Genomic DNA, 18,934 nt, shown 5'->3' with positions numbered 1-18,934 from the left:
TTCTCTCTTTCTTTCTTTTCTTTCTTTCTTTCTCTCTTTCTTTTCTCTCTTTCTTTCTTTCTTTCTTTCTTTCTTTCTTTCTTTCTTTCTTTCTTTCTTTCTTTCTTTCTTTCTTTCTTTCTTTCTTTCTTTCTTTCTTTCTTTCTTTCTTTCTTTCTTTCTCCCTCTCTCTCCCTCCCTCTCTCTTTCTCTCTCTGGGTTTGGCTCCACCTGTAGGAGATGTCCTAAGCCTTGCCACCCATCTGCTTCACCCTCTTCCTAACGCTGTTTAAAAGTCCTCTGTGACTGGAATTTATTGCCCTGGCCCTTCCGATCCAGTTATCTGCCTTATACTCAACCAGTCCAAGGTTCAATACCACTTAACCTATTCATAATCAGGAAATATGCTTTCTCAGTAGTCATTTTTTCCTAAGCCGTGACTCGAGAGGATTGTCCTTCTGATTCCCCTCTACAGAATGCTCACTGGTTTGAAAATCTTACTCCTATGGATCACCTTTTTCTCCCTCTTCTTTTCCTCCCATGCTGCTCTCATGGTTGATTGACAAACTCTATGACTTCTGCCTGCTTTCTTTCCTTCATCCTTCCGGTATTGGTGCCCATTGCCAACTTACAAGATTTCAACAGACAAGGACCAGCCTGGATGTTCTGCGATGGCCAACCAATGGGTTTCCACAGACCTGCAGCAGGAAATGAAATGCCCCATCTGTCGGAACATTCTGCAAGACCCTGTCACCATTGAGTGTGGGCACAACTTCTGCCAAGGTTGCATCACTCAGCTTAAGGAAGGTTCTAAATGTCCACTCTGCAAAAGTTCTATGAAGAAGTTCTCATATAAACCCAACCGCCTGTTGGCAAAGCTGCTACAGAAAATTGGATTCAAGAGGCAGTTGAAAGAAGAAGGGCTGAGATGTCCAAAGCATGGAGAGACGCTACACTACTTTTGTGAAGCAGATGGGGAACTTCTCTGTTTGGTGTGTCATGACTCTAAGGAACACAAATCCCATAAAGCAAGTCTGATAGAAGAAGCTGTTGAGCATCACCAGGTAGGCATGTGGACTCCCCTTTGCTGATCAGACATTGGTGGAGATATGCAAACTGTTGTCTCCTTCCTGTGGGTTTGTTCCCTGTGGCTCCTGCAGGTTCTACCTAACCAGGTCCACTGAGCTCCTGGTTCTAGTCTAGGAAACTACTGTCCTTGCCAACAAGGGAATAGTGGAGGATGGAAAGAACAGATTAAAAAATATTTATTTGCTTATTTTTTATTGGAAAGGCAGGTTTACAGAGAGAAGGAGAGACAGAGAGGGAAAGCCTCTTCCATCCACTGGTTCACTCCCCAAATGCTGCTCCAGTCCTAGCTGAGCCAATCTGAAGCCAGGACCCAAGAACTTCCTGTGGGTCTCTAAATTGGGTGCAGTGTCCCAAAGGCTTTGGACTGTGCTCTGGTGTTTCTCAGGTGAGAAGTAGGGAGCTGGATAAACTAGCCAGGACACAAAATGAAAGCCATAGAAGATCTTGGTGCTTGAAAGGGGAGGATTAGCCAATTAGGCCATCATTTCAGACCTCCCACTAATTTAAAAAAGAAGATTTATTTATTTTTATTTTAAAGGTAGATAAGCAGGAGAAAAAGATGATCCATAAACTGTTCATCCCAAAAATGGTTGTAATTGCTAGAGCTGAGCTGATCCTAAGCCAGGAGCCAGGAGACTCTTTTAGATCTCCCACATGGGTACAGAGTCCCAATGACTTGGGTCATCCTCCTCTGCTTTCCCAGACCATAAGCAGAGAACTGGACTGGAAGTTGAGCAACCAGGATGTGAACCTGCTCCCATGTGGAATGCTGTTACTTGAATGGGGAGGATTAGTCTCTGAAGCCATGCATTGGCTCCAAGACACAAGAATCTCATCCAAAAGATATGGACTCCACATTGGGGTCTCTAAGACATCATCATGTCTCATGTACTTTGACATCAAAAAGCAGCTCTCTCCCTTACCCCCACTAACTGTCTCCAGCAGACAAGGGAGAAAATAGAGTTGAAATATAGTTTCCACTGCCCTCTTCCTATAATCTTGACCCTTCCCACCCTATTTAGAGATGCACATAAGCATGCATCCCTCTCAACTATATAAGCAACATTAAAAATAAGATAAAAATATAATTAAAAAATTTGGGCTCAAGTCCAGATTTTAAGTTGACTGTGCAACCTTCAAGGGATCGTTTGGATTCTCTGAGCCTCAGATGCCTCAGCTTTCAAATCAAAATTACATCTTTTTAAAAAAGGCTTATTTATTTGAAAGAGAGAGAGAGAGAGAGAGAGAGAGAGAGAGAGAGAGAAAGAGAGAGAAAGATCTTCCATCTTCACCAACTGCAGAAACAGCTCGAGCTGAGACAGTCACAAGTAGAAGACTGTACCTTACTCCTGGTCTGCCATATAAGTGCAGTAACCCAAGAAGTTGGGCCATCCTTCACTGGTTTCCCAGGCCATTAGCAGAAGACTCCAAACATACCTCTTGAAACTGTTGGTACAACAGGTGAGAGGGAAGCTCTGGGGGAGTTCTTTGAAAGTCTTGAAGCATGATCCAAACATTACTCTAAAGAGGCATAGCAATCCTCTTCTTTTTTAGGTCACATAGGTTCTTGTTTCTCCCTTTCCCCAAGCTGGAGAAAGGGATATGAATTAACACTTACTCCCAGGACACCCTGGAATTCAAATCCACTCTCTGGAGAGACCAGGGACCCTCGGGAGCCCAAGAGGAATTCAGGCAGAGCCTTGACTGAAGGACCTTCTCCCCACAGGAGCAGATCCAGTTGCATGTGGGGGTCTTGGAACAAAAGGAGCAGGAACTGGTACACATGAAGATTCAAGTTGACAAGAAGACCAATCACTTCATGGTAAGGAAAAATCCCACCCTGTGTTATTTTGATTTTGGTGTGTCAAATGAAAAAATTAAAAACTACATGAAAGCATATTAAAACTGAGCAACCTTCAGGAAAATGAGTTTTAGGCAAATTCTTGAAACAAAAGTGATGACATAAATGATAGCAGAATGTGGCAGCGAGCACAAAGGAAGTTCTTTTATTTAAAAAAATTAAAGACTTGAAAGGAAGAGTAACAGTGAGAGTGGCAGAGGACAGATAGAGTTTCCACTCATTGGTTCACTTTCCAATGGCCTCAATGGTGAGAAGGTGGTCAGACAGCAACCAGGAACTTTAAGCTTCATCCATGTCTCCTATGCAGTGGCAGGAGTCCAGTGTTTGGGCTGTTTTTTCTTGTCTTCCAGGGTGCATTTGCAGGAACTGGATTAGAAGCAGAGCAGCTGGTGCTTGAACCAGCACTCGAATATGACATGTTTTCCTTGCAAACAATGTCTTAAAGGGCTGGACCATGACACTTCCATGAGAAGTGATTTAAATATGCTTTTAAATTTAAATTCTCAGGGACTACATCATGGTGCAGTATGATAACCTGCCTCCTTTGACACCAGCAGCCCATATGCGTACTTGTTTGAGGTCCAGTTGCTTTATTTCTAATCCAGGTACCTACCTATGCACCTGGGATAGCAGCAGCAGAAGGTACAAGTGCTTGTGCCCTGGAACACATGTGGGAGATTTGGATGCAGATCCTGGCTGCTGCTTTCAACGTGACCTGCCTCAGCTGTAATGTGCATTCACAGAGTGAACCAGCAAAGAAAAGATCTTTCTCTCTCCTTTCTCTCTCTTTTCTCTCTCTTTGTCTCTTTCTCTGCCATTCAAATAAATCATTTAAGAAAAAAAAAAGTTTGTTCTTGGTCAGCAATGTGGTGATATAGGGTGCAGACAGGTTTGTGATGACAGAGAATCATTAGGGTGAAACCCAGGGGGCAGATCCCAGGAAAAGATATGTCAGCAGTTGGCATGGCAGTACCTTGAGACACATGCACATAGGGGTAGCAGGAGGGATGGTGGAGCAGAGTTGCAGTGACAGGATAAGGCACCAGCAACCAGAGAACAGTGATCTGGGCTCAGGCCATCTGGGCTCCCAGTAGGGGCCAGAGATTCAGTAGTGGCCAGAGCATCTGCAGCAGCCAGGTGTGGGAATTGATCGAGAACTTCAGAAGTGAACACAGGCAAGGAACTACCCATCCTGCTGATGTGTTTGACCCAACAATGAGCAGAGAAGGAGCAGTTGACTCCAAGATGAAGTTAAGCAACAGGGTAGAACTCACATCACAGACTGTCGGTAGTGCTAGACTAGATAGGACACCATTTTGTGTAGTAGTGCAAAGAGTGCGGATTTGAAGGGATTGTCTGGAGCAGGCTCATTTCGAGCTAACTTCACTGAGCTTATCCCATAGGGAAAACAGTGCCAGCTTTGCATCATGCAGGGTCTGTGTGGTACCTGGATCTGAGAGCCAGCAACTCCAGATCTTCACCAGTGCCCTGTCAGGCATCATTTTGCTCAGAGGGGCAAAGTCTGAGGGGGAGGGGAGCCCGGGAGGAGCAGACGTAACTTCACATGTGCTAAATCAGTAGCAAACAGGTGCCATTTTCATTGGAACCAGACACTGGGGGACTGCTGAGACAACAGCTGAGCTGCACAAGCACTAAACTGGGAGCAAAATCACTTTCAGCTTAGTGCATTGTGTATGTCCCTCAGAGAAAATAGTTTCATTGTGGCGCTCTACAGGGTGCACCCAAAATAGCTTCAGGTGGCCCTCAGACTTAATGGCCAGCTGGTGTTAGCAAGAACAGAGCTGCCAATAATCAAGTTATTTAGGACAGCTGATGTTTTCCTACTCTGGGACATTACTTGAGCTTCAAACCAACTTGTAGACCTGTGGGTAACACATCTTAGAAACCAGCCCTATGGAGAAGAGCCTGCCAACAAGAATAGCAATGATCAAATGTAAAAGAAGAGATAAAGGCACAATGAATCTTACTGAAGACTCTCCAGCAAAGGAACCAACCCTCTACCACTCTCAGAGTTAACTGGGGAAGACATTGAGAAAATGGGGGATTTTGAATTCAGAATACTTGTTATAAAGCTTCTATCAACAATGGGAAGTACATACAGGATTCAAAGAATTTAAGGAATATGTCACACAGGAAATAGCAGCAATGAATCAAATGAAAGCTAATATATTAGAAATTAAGAACACAATGAAGCAAATTAAAAATAGAGTGGAAATTCTTAATAATATGAAGCAAAAGAATTTCAGAGTTGGAAGATATTTCCTGTCACCAGGGGTAAACAAACAAAAAGCTGCAAGCAGAGCTGGTGGAGCTAAAAGTTATCCAAGAATTAAAAGGCATGATTAGAAGGCCCAATAGAAGAGTTATGGGAGTTCCAGAAGGTGCAGAAAGGGAAGCTAGGACTAAAGATGTATTCAATGAAACAATAAACAAAAACGTCCCTAATGTGGAGAAAGAATTAAAAAACAGCATCCATGAGGGACACAGAACTCCCAACAGAGTTGATCAAAAGTGGACTTCACTATGACACATGGTAATTAAGTTCCCTTCAGTTAAACATAAGGAAAATATCCTTAAATTTGCATCGGAAGAAAATCAAGTGACCTATAGAGGAATGCCAATCAAACACACACCTGACCTCTCAGAGTAAATGCTACAGTCTGGAAGAGAATGGAATGACATGTTCAAGATTCTAAAAGCAAAAATTTGTCACGCTAGAATAACGTACCCTGAAACGCTCTCCTTTGTCATTGTAAGTGAAATAAATTTCTTCCACAGTAAGGAAACCTCCCAGAATTTGCTTCTTCTAAACCTGCCCTACAAATGATGTTCAGAGATGTCCCCTTGAAAGAGAAAAGGAATAGCACCTACCCAAACCAAAGGCAAATGTGGAGAACATCCCAGTCAAAGGCCAACAGAAAACTAAATCAATGAACAACCCATTGCTAAAATGACAGGAACAAATGGCCACCAGTCCATATTAACATTGAATGTGAATGGCATAAACTCATCAATCAAGTGCCATAGATTAGAGGACTGTATCAAAAACCAAAACTCTTCTATTTGTTGCCTACAGGAGACACATCTCACCAACAAAGGTAAGTCGAAACTTATAGTGAAAGGATGTGAAAAGATGTTTCAAGCTAATGATAAGGAAAAATGAATAGGTATAGCCATTCTTATATCAGATGATGTAGACTTCGATCTGAAAAAGATTAAAAGAGATGAAGAAGAACACCACACAGTGATCAAAGGATCCATTCAGCAATAAGATATCACCATAATCAATGTATATATGCCAAATGCCAAGGCATCTTGCTATGTGACAAAAATATTAATGAATTTAAAGGGAGAAATAGACTCCAATACTATCATAGTAGGGGACTTTAATAACCCCCTTTACATCAGATAGATAGAGATTTAGAAACTCAAAAATGAAACAAAAGAACTTAGTTGATATCTACTGAACATTTCATCCTACAGAGAATACACTTTTTTTCATCAGTACATGGAACATTCTCCAGAAATGACCATATTATAGGCCATAAAACAAGCTTCAGCAGATTTTAAAATATTGAGAACATATCATGCATCTTCTCAGACCACCATGGAGTCAAAGCAGAGACTATGAAGTCAAAAGACCAAGGAAGACATGCAAATACATGGAGACTGAATAATAGGCACCTAAATGAGCAATGGGTTAGAGAAGAAATCAAAGGGGAAATTAAAAATTGCTTGAGATAAATGAAGGCATCAACACAATATATCAAAACTTATGGGATACAGTCAAGGCAGTATTAAGAGGAAAGTCCATCTCAATCAATGCTTACGTTTAAGAAACTAGAAAAGGCCAAGTAAATAAGCTAACCTTCCAGTTGAAAGAACTAGAAACATAATAGTAAAACAATCCAAAGACAAGTAAGAAAAAAAGTAAGGGAAGAAATAAACCAAATAGAGAGCAAAAGAACTATAAATAAAATCAATGAATCAAAGAGCTGGTTCACTGGGTTTTTGAGAAAAATCATCAAAATAGATCCCCACTATCCCAACTTATCAAAAAAAGGAGGGAGAAGATGTGCATCAATAACATCAGAGATGAAAAAAGAAATATAATACAGATATCTCAGAAATAGAGATAATTATTAGGAACTATTACAAGTAACAGCATGTAAGCAAATCAGAAGACCTAGAAGAGATGGATAGATTTTTTGGACACATTCAATCCACCAAAATTGAATCAAGAAGCAAGCTTTAAAAAAAAAAAACAAAAACAAAAAACAGAAAGTGAGGCAATTCTTCCAAACTCTTTCTGTGATGACAATATCACCATAGTGCCAAAGCCAGACAGAGAAACAACAGAAAATGAGAATTACAGACTGATACCCTCGATGAACATAGATGCAAAGATCCTCAACAAAACACTAGCCAACAGGATGCAACAGCACATCAGGCAGATCATTCACACAAACCAGATGGGATTCATCCCAGGCATGTAGGGATGGTTCAACGTCCACAAATCAATAAATGTGATACATCACATCAACAAATTGAAAAATAAAAACCATATGATCATCTCAATAGATGCAGCAAAGGTATTTGAAAAACTGAACACCACTTCATGCTGAAAACTCTAAATAAGATAAGCATAGAAGGAACACTCTACAACACAAAGCAATGTATAAAAAACCAAACTCCATCATACTAAATGGGGAAAGATTGGAGGCTTTTCCACTAAGATCTGGATCTAGACAGGGATGTCACTGTCACCACTACTCTTCAGTATAGTATTGGAAGTCTTTGACTGAGCTATTAGGCAAGAAAAATAATTCAAGAAATCCCAATTAGAAATGAGGAATTGAAATTATCTCTATTTGCAGATGACATGATTCTTTACTTAGGAGAACCAAAAGACTCAGTCAAAAGACTAATGGAAATCATAACAGACTTTGGCAGGGTAGCAGGATACAAAATTAATAAACATAAATCAGTGGTGCTAGTGTACACAAATAATTCCATGGCTGAGAAGAAATATGTAAGCACAGTCCCGTTCAAGATGTTGGAGAGGAATCTTAAATACCTAGGAATTAAACTAACTAACTATGTAGAAGACCTCTATGATGAAAACTATAAAACATTAATAAAAAAGAAAAAGACAGTGAAAAATGGAAAAACTTAATATGCTCCAGGATTGGCTAGATCAATATCATCAAAATATCCATATTACTAAAAGTAATATACAGATTCAAGGCAATCACAATCAAAATCCCCAACAACGTTCTTCTCAGATATAGAAAAGACACAAAAGTTCATCTGGAAACACAAGAGACCACAGATAGCGAAAGCTATCCTGAAGAACCATAATCAAGCTGGAGGAATCACAATTCCTGACCTCAAGACATACTACAGAGCAGTGGTTATCAAAACAGTCTGGTACTGGTGCAGAAACAGAGAAGAAGATCAATGGAACAGGATAGAAACACCAGAAGGCAGCCCACACATGTAGAGTCAACTAATCTTTGGCAAGAAAACTGAAAATAATCCAGACAAAAAGTCTGGTCTCTTCAACAAATGCTGTGGGGAAAAATGGATAGTAGCTTGCAGAAGTAAGAAGCAAGACCTGCACCTGTAACATCATATGAAAATCAGCTCTAAATGAATCAACAACCCAAATCTACACCCAGAAATCATCAACCTATTAAAGAGAAACATAGGAAGCACTCTAAGATATAGGAATGGGGAAAGACTTCTTGGAAAAGATGCCAAAAGCAGTCAAAGACAAAATAAACAAATAGAACTGCATCAAATTAAAATATTCTGTACAACAAATGAAGCAATTAACAACATCAAAAAGCAACAAACAGAATGGGAAAAAAAATCTTTCCCCACTACACAACTGATAGGAGACTAATATTCAGCATTTACAAAGAGCTTCAGAAATCCAGGAAAAGTTAAAAAAAAAAAGAAGAACAAGAAAAAGAAAAAGAAAAAATATATAAAACAAAAAGCAAAACCCTGTGGAGAAATGGGCGAAGGAAATGATCAGACATTTTTCAAAAGAACAAATTCAAATGATGAATAGACACATGAAAGATGTTCAGGCTCCCTAGATGTCTGGGATATACAAATGAAAACCACACTGAGGTTCCACCTAACTCCAGTGAAGTTGGCCTACATTCAGAACTCTACTAACAACACCTGCTGGCACTGATGGTGGGAGAAAGGTACCCTCATTCACTGATGGTGGGAGTGTAGGCTAGTACAACCACTATGGAAATCAGTATTGAGAATGCTTAGAGAACTACAAATAAACTTGCCATATGACCCAGCTATCCTGCTCCTAAAAATATGCCCACAGGAAATGAAATCCGCATATGAGAAGGGGATCTCTAATCCTATATTCACAGCAGTAAAATCTACAATATCAAATACATGGAAACAACCCAGATGTCTGTCCAAAGAGGAGTGGTTAATAAAACTGTAGTATATCAACTCCTGGGAGTATTACTCAATCAGTTAAAAAAAAAAAAGAAAGAAAGAAATTTTACCATTTGCAATTAGATGGTCCCAACTAGAGACCATTATGCTCAGTGAGATGTCAATCCGGAAAGAACAAATATCATATATTCTTTCTGACATAAGGCAGCCTTTATGTAAACTGCAAGATCAGTAACCCTTTCCATACTGTTTTTGCTGCACCCTATGTATTTTGATGTTTTTAGTTTTATTTTCATTTCTTCCAAATAGTTTCTTTTCTCTTGTTGAATTCATTGCTATCTCATGGATCACACAGTGGTGTCATATTACCCGAGAGGCCTTTGCATTTTCTTTTTCATATCTTCACCATGCATTGCTTATTCAGTGGTGCATTTTTCAACGTCATGGTGCTGTAAATTTTTTGTTTTAACTTTGTGATTGTTGTAGACTTTGTTTTGTGGCTTCTCATTTAATGGAGTGTGTAGTGATGGCATAATGGTCTATCATGTCCAGATGTAAAGATACAGTGCAGCATGTATCTCTACTTTCAAATCAATGATGGACTCTCAATGAAACTTTCAGACATATCTAGATAATGTGATGCTGGATTTTCTGACATTATCTTTACCAGCACTGTAATGGAACACTGAAATAACAGACTGATGGAATTATGACTGCTTATGAAGGACTTATTGTAATAATATGAGGAAAACCAGTCTGTGGGTGAGAATTTGGGGAGGGGACAGGGAAATCCCAGACCCTATGGAATTGTACTATAAAATTCAAAACTAATAAAAAAGTTTGCTCTCACCTCTTCTCAAGTCTATACTGTGTTCTACATTGGTACTCAATATAATCAATAGAGAAATTAAAATGGAATAGCATCAGTGGGAGGACAGTTGAGAGCATCTCTTTTCTCTGTATCCCTGTGATTCTACCAAGGCCCAGGTGGATGTTGAGAAACAAAGGATCCACTCAGAATTCAAGCACCTGCATCAAGTGCTGGAGGAGACTAAGGACTTCCTCCTGTCCAACATCGAGCAGCAGGCTCAGCATGGAGTCAAAGAGTGTGAGCGCTACAACACTGCCATCCAGGCACAGCTCAATTCTCTCAAAGATCTCATGGGTTGCCTGAAGACCAAGCAACAGATGCCACCCAGACAGTTGCTGCAGGTGAGTCTCTCAGGGGTGGAATCACTGCAAAACAGAGCCCAAGGGTTGTGCCTGGCCAGCACACCTGTGCCTGGCAGAATCCTCAACACTACCTCTAGGGCCACACCATCCAGCAGAAAGAGTTGAAATGGTAATATGTCATTTGGAATAGTAGTATGAGCCACATGTGTGATTTAGAATAGGCAACCCACATAAATAATTTAGAAATATACTGTCAGTTACTGCCCAGCATAATTTAGAAATGTAACATGAACCACATGTATAATTTAGAAATATATTGCAAGTCACATAGGAAGAGCTTCAGCATGCTAAAGGGTAGGTGTTTGGTACAGTGGATATTATGCACTTGAAGAATCCACGTTCTTTGTGGGTGTGCCTGGTAAAAGCCCTACCACTACTTCTCACCCAGCTTCCTGCTAATGTGGGCCCTGCAAAAAAGCAGGTGAGGTGGCTAGTCCTAGGATCCAGCAACCCGTGAGGGAGACCGGGACTGTGTTCCCCCATGACTGCTACCTGGCTCAGTACTGTCTGTGTGAGCATTCAGGGAGAAAACCAGCAGATGGAACATCTCTCAGTTGTCTCTGGATCTCTGCCTTTCAGATAGATGAAAACTATTTTCAAATGTTGTGTGACTGATTTTGTGACTCAGTGAGTTAAGATACTGCCTCTAGCATCCCACATGAGCTCTGGTTCATATCCCAGCTGCTTCAGATCTAGTCCAGTTCCCTGCTAATGTGCTTGGGAAAGCAGCAGAGGATGCGTCAAAGCCTTGGGTCTGCGAGATGCAGAAAAGGATTTTGGTTTTGGATTAGCTCAGCTCTGGCTGTTGTGACCACTTGGAGAATGAACCAGCAGATGGATGGTATTTCCTTATAGCTCTTCTCTTGGTAAATCTGCCTTTCCAGTAAAAATAAATAAATAACCCATTTTGAAAAATCCATGCGATGAATAAATTATAAGGAGACTTCAAAATATTTAGCAAAAAATAAATTCTTTTCTTAAGTACTTATTTTTTTCCTTGAAAGGCAGAGTTACACAGAGAGAGGGAAAGACACAGAGAGAGAAGGCAAGAGAGAGAGGGAAACGAGAGACCTGCTATTACTGTTTCATTCTCCCAATGGTCACAATGGCCAGGACTGTGCCAGACATAAGTCAGGAGCTTCTTCTGGGTTTTGTAAACCACTGTGCTGGTTGAAATGTTCATTCCTTTTTTTTTTTTTTCAAGAAATTTCATGCAAAGTTACTCCTATCTTTTTCCTGTCCCAGGGTATAGGGCTTCCCTATTAAGTTAAGTACCACACAAAACTCATTTGCAAAATGTTATTCTCTTTTTGATCATCAATGGTTCTTCTTGATGCCTAACCATGTCTCCACTTAGAGCCATACTAACACTTCTTGGAGAATGAGAACAGTAGAGAGTGAGAGACAGAGAGAGAGAGAAAGTAAGTCTCAGAGATATTCTCACTCCCCTGGCTCTGCCCACATCCACTTGTGTCCTTGGATGCTTCCTCGCCCTGTGAGTCAGCCGAGTGCTGAGACCATGCTATTTGTCTTTCTCTTTCAGGATATCAAAGGCACCTTGAAAAGGTATGATAACCAGTCCACATGCATGCTGCCCCCTGAATCAGTCAAGGATCAATACTCAACATAACTTCAGATACACTCAGTGTTCCCTGCTCACCAACACCCACACCCTGGGACTTTGCATTCAGAGGCTTAGGCTGCATGAGGGAATCTGAGCTGAGCAAATGAGTTGGCTGCCAGAGGCCTGAGCTGTTTTCCCCATCTCCCTGGGCCTCCTGCTGTGAGCAGGTCCCCAGTTCAGCTGGATGCCTCTGGGTTCCCTCTCCTTGCCCCACTGCTTTTCCCCTCTCTTCTTCACTTCCAAGTCTCCTTGGGCAGCTTCTCACATCAGCCTATCATCAGTGCTGGCTTCCTGACTCAAGGCTCCCTAGCCCTTGATGCCCACTGCCACTCCCCCTCCCACTGCTGTGATTCCATCCCCACAAGGCTGGGCCAAAAGACCAGACTCCCCATCCAGTTCTGCCTTGTTCTCCTAGGAGTGAAGAGTTTCAGGTTCGATTTCACAGCAAAACCCCAATTCCTCTGGACCTGGATCAACAATTTAATGAAGCAAAGTCCAGACATGACTCCGTGATTAAGAACCTAAGGAAATGTGGAGGTAAGGAAGAGGTTGAAAGGGCCTCTGTTCCCCCACCTGGAAGTGTCTCTCCTGTCAGTGGCTATCACCGCATCCTTCCCCCATCAGGGCCTATGCAGCTGGCCATGCCTGCCTCAAGCATTTCTCCCATGCTCTGTTCCCCACGGTACTTGTCTATACTCACACTCTTCTCCAAATCTCCCATGCACTAAATGCAAAAGGAAGGTGAGGGTAATGTTCCCAGAAATAAAAACCGTTCCCCACTTATCTAGGAATCTCCATTTTCTTTTTTTTGTTGTTTGTTTTTTTAATTATTACAGATGATTTCAATGATGGGTTGATTGTTTTGAAAAGCAGAGCATCAAGAGGATAGAAGAGGATAGAAGAGACAGCTGTACTTACTGTGTCACAATGCTGGTTCCAATACTGCAAAATGTAAAAGTCCATGATGCATGGGACTGGTGTGTCGGCAATGCCCGCATTGCCGCATACCCCGAGCTGAGCACAGGGACTAGGGTTACAAAACAGACAACGCACTGTGGGTCATTCTTGTGAAGAGAATGGCAATTTATTCAAAGTCAATCTGCATCTTTTATAGTCTGCTTGGCTCCTCCCAGTACTTTCCCAATGCTCAAGCAACACCTAAGCTCCCCTGATGGCATCTTAAAAAGGGGAAGCAGGGAAGAGGGAACTTGCTGTCAAGCCAGGGGCTAAATGTATCAGGCCAAGATTGCCCATCCTGTTACACCTTGAGAAACAAGCTAAACTGTGGAGTTAACCCTTGGGAGTCCGGGGCCTACAGTGGTGCAATGACTCAAAGGCTAAATCCTCACTTTACAGGTGCTAGGATACTACATGGGCACTGGTTCCTGTACTGGCTGCTCCACTTCCCATTCAGCTTGCGGTTCATGTCTTGGGAAGGCAGCAAAGGATGAGCCAAAGCCTTTCAACCCTGAACCAATGTGGGAGAACCAGAGGAGGCTCCTGGCTCTTAGCTTTAATTTGGCTCAGCTCCTGCTGTTGCAGCTGTTTGGGGAGTGGACCAGTAGGTGAAAGACCTTTCTGTCTGTCTCTCTTCTCTGTAAAATCTGATCTGCCTTTCCAACAACAACAAAACTCCTTAATAAAATTATATGAGGCATGTTTAAATGTTCATGGAAAACGTGTGAGAGAAGAACTACTTCAAAATGGTTTGAACCAAAATGAATTTTTTTAAAAGAAAAGATTTACTTTTATTGGAATGTCACATTGTTTTAAATTTAAAGATTTATTTGTTTTTATTGGAAAGTAAGACTTACAGAGAGAAGGAGGGACAAAGAGAAAGATCTTACATCTGTTGGTTCATTCCCCAAGTGTCCACAATGTTCAGAGTTGAGCTGATACGAAGCCGGGAGTCATGGGCTTCCCTGGGTCTCCCAAATGGGTGCAGGGTCCCAAGGCCTTGCGCATTGTCCTCTGGTTTCCCAGACCACAAGCAGGGTTGGGATGTAGAGCAGACAGAAGACAAACTGGCGCCCATATGGGATGTGATCTCATGCAAAGAGAGTATTTTAGCCACTAGGCTAATGTGTGGGGTACCCAAAATGAACTTCCTGAAAATTGTCTAAGGAACTAATGTGATGGCTCCATTAACTAGTCCTTTGCCTGCAAGCACTGGCATTCCATATGGGTGCCAGTTCATGTCCTGGCTGTTTCACTTCCTATCCAGCTCAATACCTGTGGCCTGGGAAAGAAGTAGAGGAAGACACAAAACCTTGGAATCCTGCAGTGATGTGGGAGACCCAGAAGAGGTTCCTGGCTCTGGGCTTCTGATCAGCTCAGCTCTGGTTGTTTTAGTTATTTGGGATGTGTACTAGCAGTTGGAATATCTTTTTCTCCATGTCTCCTCCTCTCTCTGAATCTGCTCTTCTAACAAAAATAAATAAACCTAACAAAATTGTTTAAAAGGCAGAGAATTGGAGAAAAAACAGCAGCAATCTTCCATCCACTCATTCACTTCACTAAATGTCTACAACATTCAGGACTGGCCCAGGGAAAAACCAGAAGTCAAGCACTCAGTCTGTGTCTCCCATGTGGATGGTAGGACTTAAGCATTTGGGCAATCGCCTGCACCTCCCACGGTGTCCGTTAGTGGGAGCTGCAATTGGAAACAGAGCTAGGCATCAAGTGTCCTTAGAAGCATGTTTAACACTGCACTTGAATCTCATTCAAATTTATCTTATAATATCATTTCTCTGTGGTTTTGTAAAATGATTTGTTTTTGCTTTTTTGAAAGGTAGAATCACAAAGAATGAAGGAGAGGCAAGTAGAGTGATCGTCCATCTGCAGGTTCACTGCCCAAATGGCAACAAGCTAGAGCTGGGTTGGTGGGAGCCAGGAGACAGGAGCTTCTTTTGGGTTGGGTCTCCCGTGTGGGTTCAGGGCTCCAAAGCATTCAGCCATCTTTTGCTGCTTTCCCAGGCCATAGACAGGGAGCTGGATCAGAAGTGGAGCAGCTGGTATTTGAATCTGTGTCCATATGGGATACCCCAATGTGGCAGATTAGCCTGATACAACATGGTGTTGGTCCCCACGAATTTTTAAGTTCCACAAAATGGGTGGCTCCTGTTTCCAGGTCAAATCAGATGTCCACTGGACAGTGCTGGGCTGTGCGGATACTTTAAGATAACCAGGCGGCAAGGCTGGGAGACTCACATGTACTGAGAATGTGAAAGACAACTCAAGCTCACTGCTCCCAGGGGTTTCACATCAGGGCCTTGTGATGCGACCCTGGATTCTTTGCTCAGCTTCCACAGCCTCTCATGTCTTCTGTTCTCCACCCCCAGAGCTGCTCCAGGCTAACAGGAAGAAACACCAAAGCAAAACTCTCCAAGACAAGAGTGCAACCCAGAGGCAGAGTGGTAAGTGCGGGTGCAGAGCTGCTTCCTGCCCCTGGGGGAGAGTGAGACTCATAAAGGGGAAGAGGGGAGAATTCTCCCACAAAGGGAGAAGAACAGGCCTAGAGGAATATTTTATACTGTTAAACACAGGAAACACACAGTCATTCAAAAATATTCCAAAGTAATAAAAAATCATCAACTAGTTTCTTCCTTGCTCAGAGTCAGGGAAGACAAGAATGGGTTTAGATGTGCTGGTCCCAGGGTCTTCTCTGCTGTCTTAGCTGCATGATCCCAGGAGAGATCTCCCTTGGAAGGACAATGACTAGGTGCTCCACCTCCAGTGGTTATTCAGTATTTCCCACTCCCAGGTCCTAGTGGCACAGGCCAACAGTGACCCTCTCCTACAGAACCTGAGGCTAACTGAAAGGTTTTCACACTTCTGTGCGTGCGCCCTGGAAATCCCTGGCAGCAGTTATTCCTGATTGGTGGGATGGGACAGGGCTTTGTGTTAGCATACCTTGCAGCCTCTGAGTTTAGACATGGAAGTCAGCTTTCCTTTTCCTATTCCTAGTGTTCCTGCTTGAGAAAAATAATGCTAATGCAGATAGACGTTCACAGCCTGAGCCAGCCTCTCCAGGTAGGAGTCTGGTCTTGAACACAGGAGACTGCCTGTGGGGCTAGAAGAGGGATACAAAGCTGGTGTGTGTTCCAGGTGGACACAGAAAACAGGGGTGAGGGGTGGAGGGAAGAGGCTGGCGGACGAGAGGATGCTGTATCCTCCACAGGCCTTGAAGAAGTGTCAGGTCCCACAGGTGGTATGAAATGTGGGTGGTTTGGGCCTGCATTCCCCTCTCTGTTCCTGCCCATTTTCCACTGACTGTAGGATCTGGTAGCACCAGAGTGAGCTCCTTGAGCTTTTGTGAGTGGTGGAGGATTCCTGTTCTCTTGCTCCCACAGACCTGGCTCTTCTCCTTTGCTTCTGTTAAAGGTGACAAAACAGCCTACCCAGCATCCTCAACTCATCACACCCCAGCTCAAAGCCAACCTCGAGTTCCATCCAAATTCGAGATAAACAGCACCAACCCTGAATTCAACCTGCCTCGAAGAAGAGCCTCTCTTTCCATTGTTCCCAGGAATGCACAAGTCATCGACACCTGGGAAACCGGGAACTTACGACGTTACGTGAGCAATATTGAGCTCCAGCAGGTGTTGAGTGAGTGATTGTGCAGAAGCTCATAGTGTGAGACAGCGGTGACCCCAGATAGGAGTCTGGTTTTGAAAACAGGAGACTGCCTGTGCCGCTGGAGGGTGATTAAAAGCCAGTGCGTAGGCAGAGGTGGACACAGCCAGCAGAGGAAGCTGCGGATCTGTGATTTTGCCTTCCCTCACCATAGCTGTTGGGACCAAAGACTGTTCTCAGTGCCAACTTGAGGTGGAGAGCAAAGGGAAAGAGCAGAAAACAGGGAAGAGAGGCAGAAAGAGGAGGCCCATGGAGGAGGGGATGCTGTGGGTTCCACAGCCCTTGAAAAGGTGTCAGGTGTCACGGGTGGTGTGTGCAGATGTGAGGTGCTGTGTGTGTTGGGGGAGGACAAACTCTCCTCTGTTTCTGTCCATTTGCACTAACTGTGGGAGCTGGTAGCCTGGGAATCAGTTCCTTGAAGTTGTGCAGGAAGTGGGGGGATTCCTGCCTTCTTGCTCCCACTGACCTGGCTATTTTTTCCGGTTCTGTCAAAGATGACCCAACATCCAACCTGCGGTCCTCAACTCCCCACACCCCAGGTCAATTCCAACCCAAGAAGAACAGCGATAGGCCAGAACTGAACAGGCCGGGAAGCAGAGCCTCTCCTGCCTGTGTTCCAGGGAACAGCCGAGTCCCTAACACCTGGGACACTAGGAGCCCCCGCCGTCCCGACAGCACTGCTGAGCTCCAATGGGAGTTGAGTGAGTGTCAGGTGCAAAACGTCTGGGCTCCTGGGATAGGGTGTTAGGGTGGTGGTGGAGGTTTCCATGACTCCCAGGAGGGAAGGACTCATTCTTAGGAGACGCCACAATCACACTGGCCTTCTGGTCTTCACATGAGCCGTGATGCCCTTTATTGGACACACGAGGTCCCTGCGGTTGTGCCCACTCCCCCTCCCTCCTCCAGAGTGGAAGCCCACACAGGAGTTAAGGCCTGCCTGGTCACAGATCACAGAACCCGTCCCCATGGACCTGACGCGCATGATAAAATCTTCTCCATGGGGACTTGACCCGGGGCTGACCCTCTTTTGCCTCCTATTCCTACAGCTCCTGTGATGTTTGACGTTGACTCGGCCCACCCTGATCTCAGCTTTTCCCAGGATCTGAAAATGGTGAATGTGATCCCTCAGACCCACTCAATATTTCCAGTAGAGCAGCAGCGCTTCTACCCGTTCCGTTGCGTTCTGGGCTCACCAGGCTTCTCCACTGGTCGACATACCTGGGAGGTGGAGCTCAGTGGCTCAAGGGGTCCGGCTGGCATTGTGGGCGTGGCATGGGAAAAAGTGCCAAGGCAGGGCAGCTTGGCCATGGAGCCCGCGAGTGGCTTCTGGGTGCTGCGCATCACCAGATTCCAATGCCAGGCACTCACTGGGAGAGATTCATGGAAGTACCTCCCAATCTGCTCCAGAAGAGTGGGTGTCAGCGTGAATCTCGAGGGCAAGGAGGTCACCTTCTATGACGCGGCCACCAAAGACCACATCTACACTTTCCAGGCCTCCTTCCCGGGGAAGATCTTCCCTTTCTTCAGGCTGCTGTTCCCTGACACCCAGATCACCCTGAACCCCTAGCTGTGCTCTTTATTCATCCTCTGCGACTCCTTGGGGCCACCACCTCACTGGGCGATAGGGTTGACACCAGGTTTCCACAATACTGAGGTATGATGTGAGTGACTCCACTCTATTTTTGTCTGTTTTTAAGATTTAGCTATTTTTGGACCAGGTCCGGTAGCCTAGTGGCTAAGTCCTTGCGATGCAACCCCTGAGATCTCATATGGGCACGTATTCTTATCCATTTGCCTGCTTGGTGGCCTGGGAAAGCAGCAGAGAATGGCCCAAACACTTGGTACCCTGAACACACATAGGAGACCGGGAAGAAGCTGCTGGCTTCTGGCTTCAGATTGGCTCAGCTCCTACCCATTGCAGCCAAATGGGGAGTGAACCACCAGATGCAAGATCTTGGTTTTTTCTTCTCTCTGAAAATTTGCCTTTCCAATAGAAATGAATGAATCATTTTAAAGGGTATTATTTATTGGAAAGGTAGATTTTACAAAGAGAGGAA

At 43.7% G+C, this 18,934-nt stretch overlaps 1 protein-coding gene across 1 annotated transcript; it reads left to right on the top strand.

Moving 5' to 3' along the window:
* Positions 1–650: 650 nt before the first annotated feature.
* LOC121149332 (E3 ubiquitin-protein ligase TRIM31-like) lies at positions 651–18,444 on the top strand. The gene is made up of 8 exons (XM_040969878.1): positions 651–1,043; positions 2,795–2,890; positions 10,367–10,597; positions 12,162–12,184; positions 12,658–12,779; positions 15,584–15,658; positions 16,626–16,850; positions 17,924–18,444. Exons 1-8 carry the CDS (start codon positions 651–653, stop codon positions 18,442–18,444), a joined length of 1,686 nt encoding a protein of 561 aa, XP_040825812.1.
* Positions 18,445–18,934: the final 490 nt, after the last annotated feature.

This window comes from Ochotona curzoniae, unplaced genomic scaffold (genome assembly GCF_017591425.1).
Source record: "Ochotona curzoniae isolate NIBS_2020 unplaced genomic scaffold, NIBS_Ocur_1.0 contig_1942, whole genome shotgun sequence".
Lineage (NCBI taxonomy): Eukaryota > Metazoa > Chordata > Mammalia > Lagomorpha > Ochotonidae > Ochotona > Ochotona curzoniae.
The sequence above is the reverse complement of the archived record's forward strand: the minus strand, read 5'-3'. Positions and strand labels throughout refer to the sequence as shown.

Bases quoted from the DNA above. Each gene is read 5' to 3' on its own strand.
- LOC121149332 (XM_040969878.1), top strand. From the start codon at position 651: ATGGCCAACCAATGGGTTTCCACAGACCTGCAGCAGGAAATGAAATGC. The intron at 2,891-10,366 runs GTAAGGAAAAAT...GATTCTACCAAG, and splicing joins AGAAGACCAATCACTTCATG to GCCCAGGTGGATGTTGAGAA. The intron at 12,185-12,657 runs GTATGATAACCA...TTGTTCTCCTAG, and splicing joins ATCAAAGGCACCTTGAAAAG to GAGTGAAGAGTTTCAGGTTC.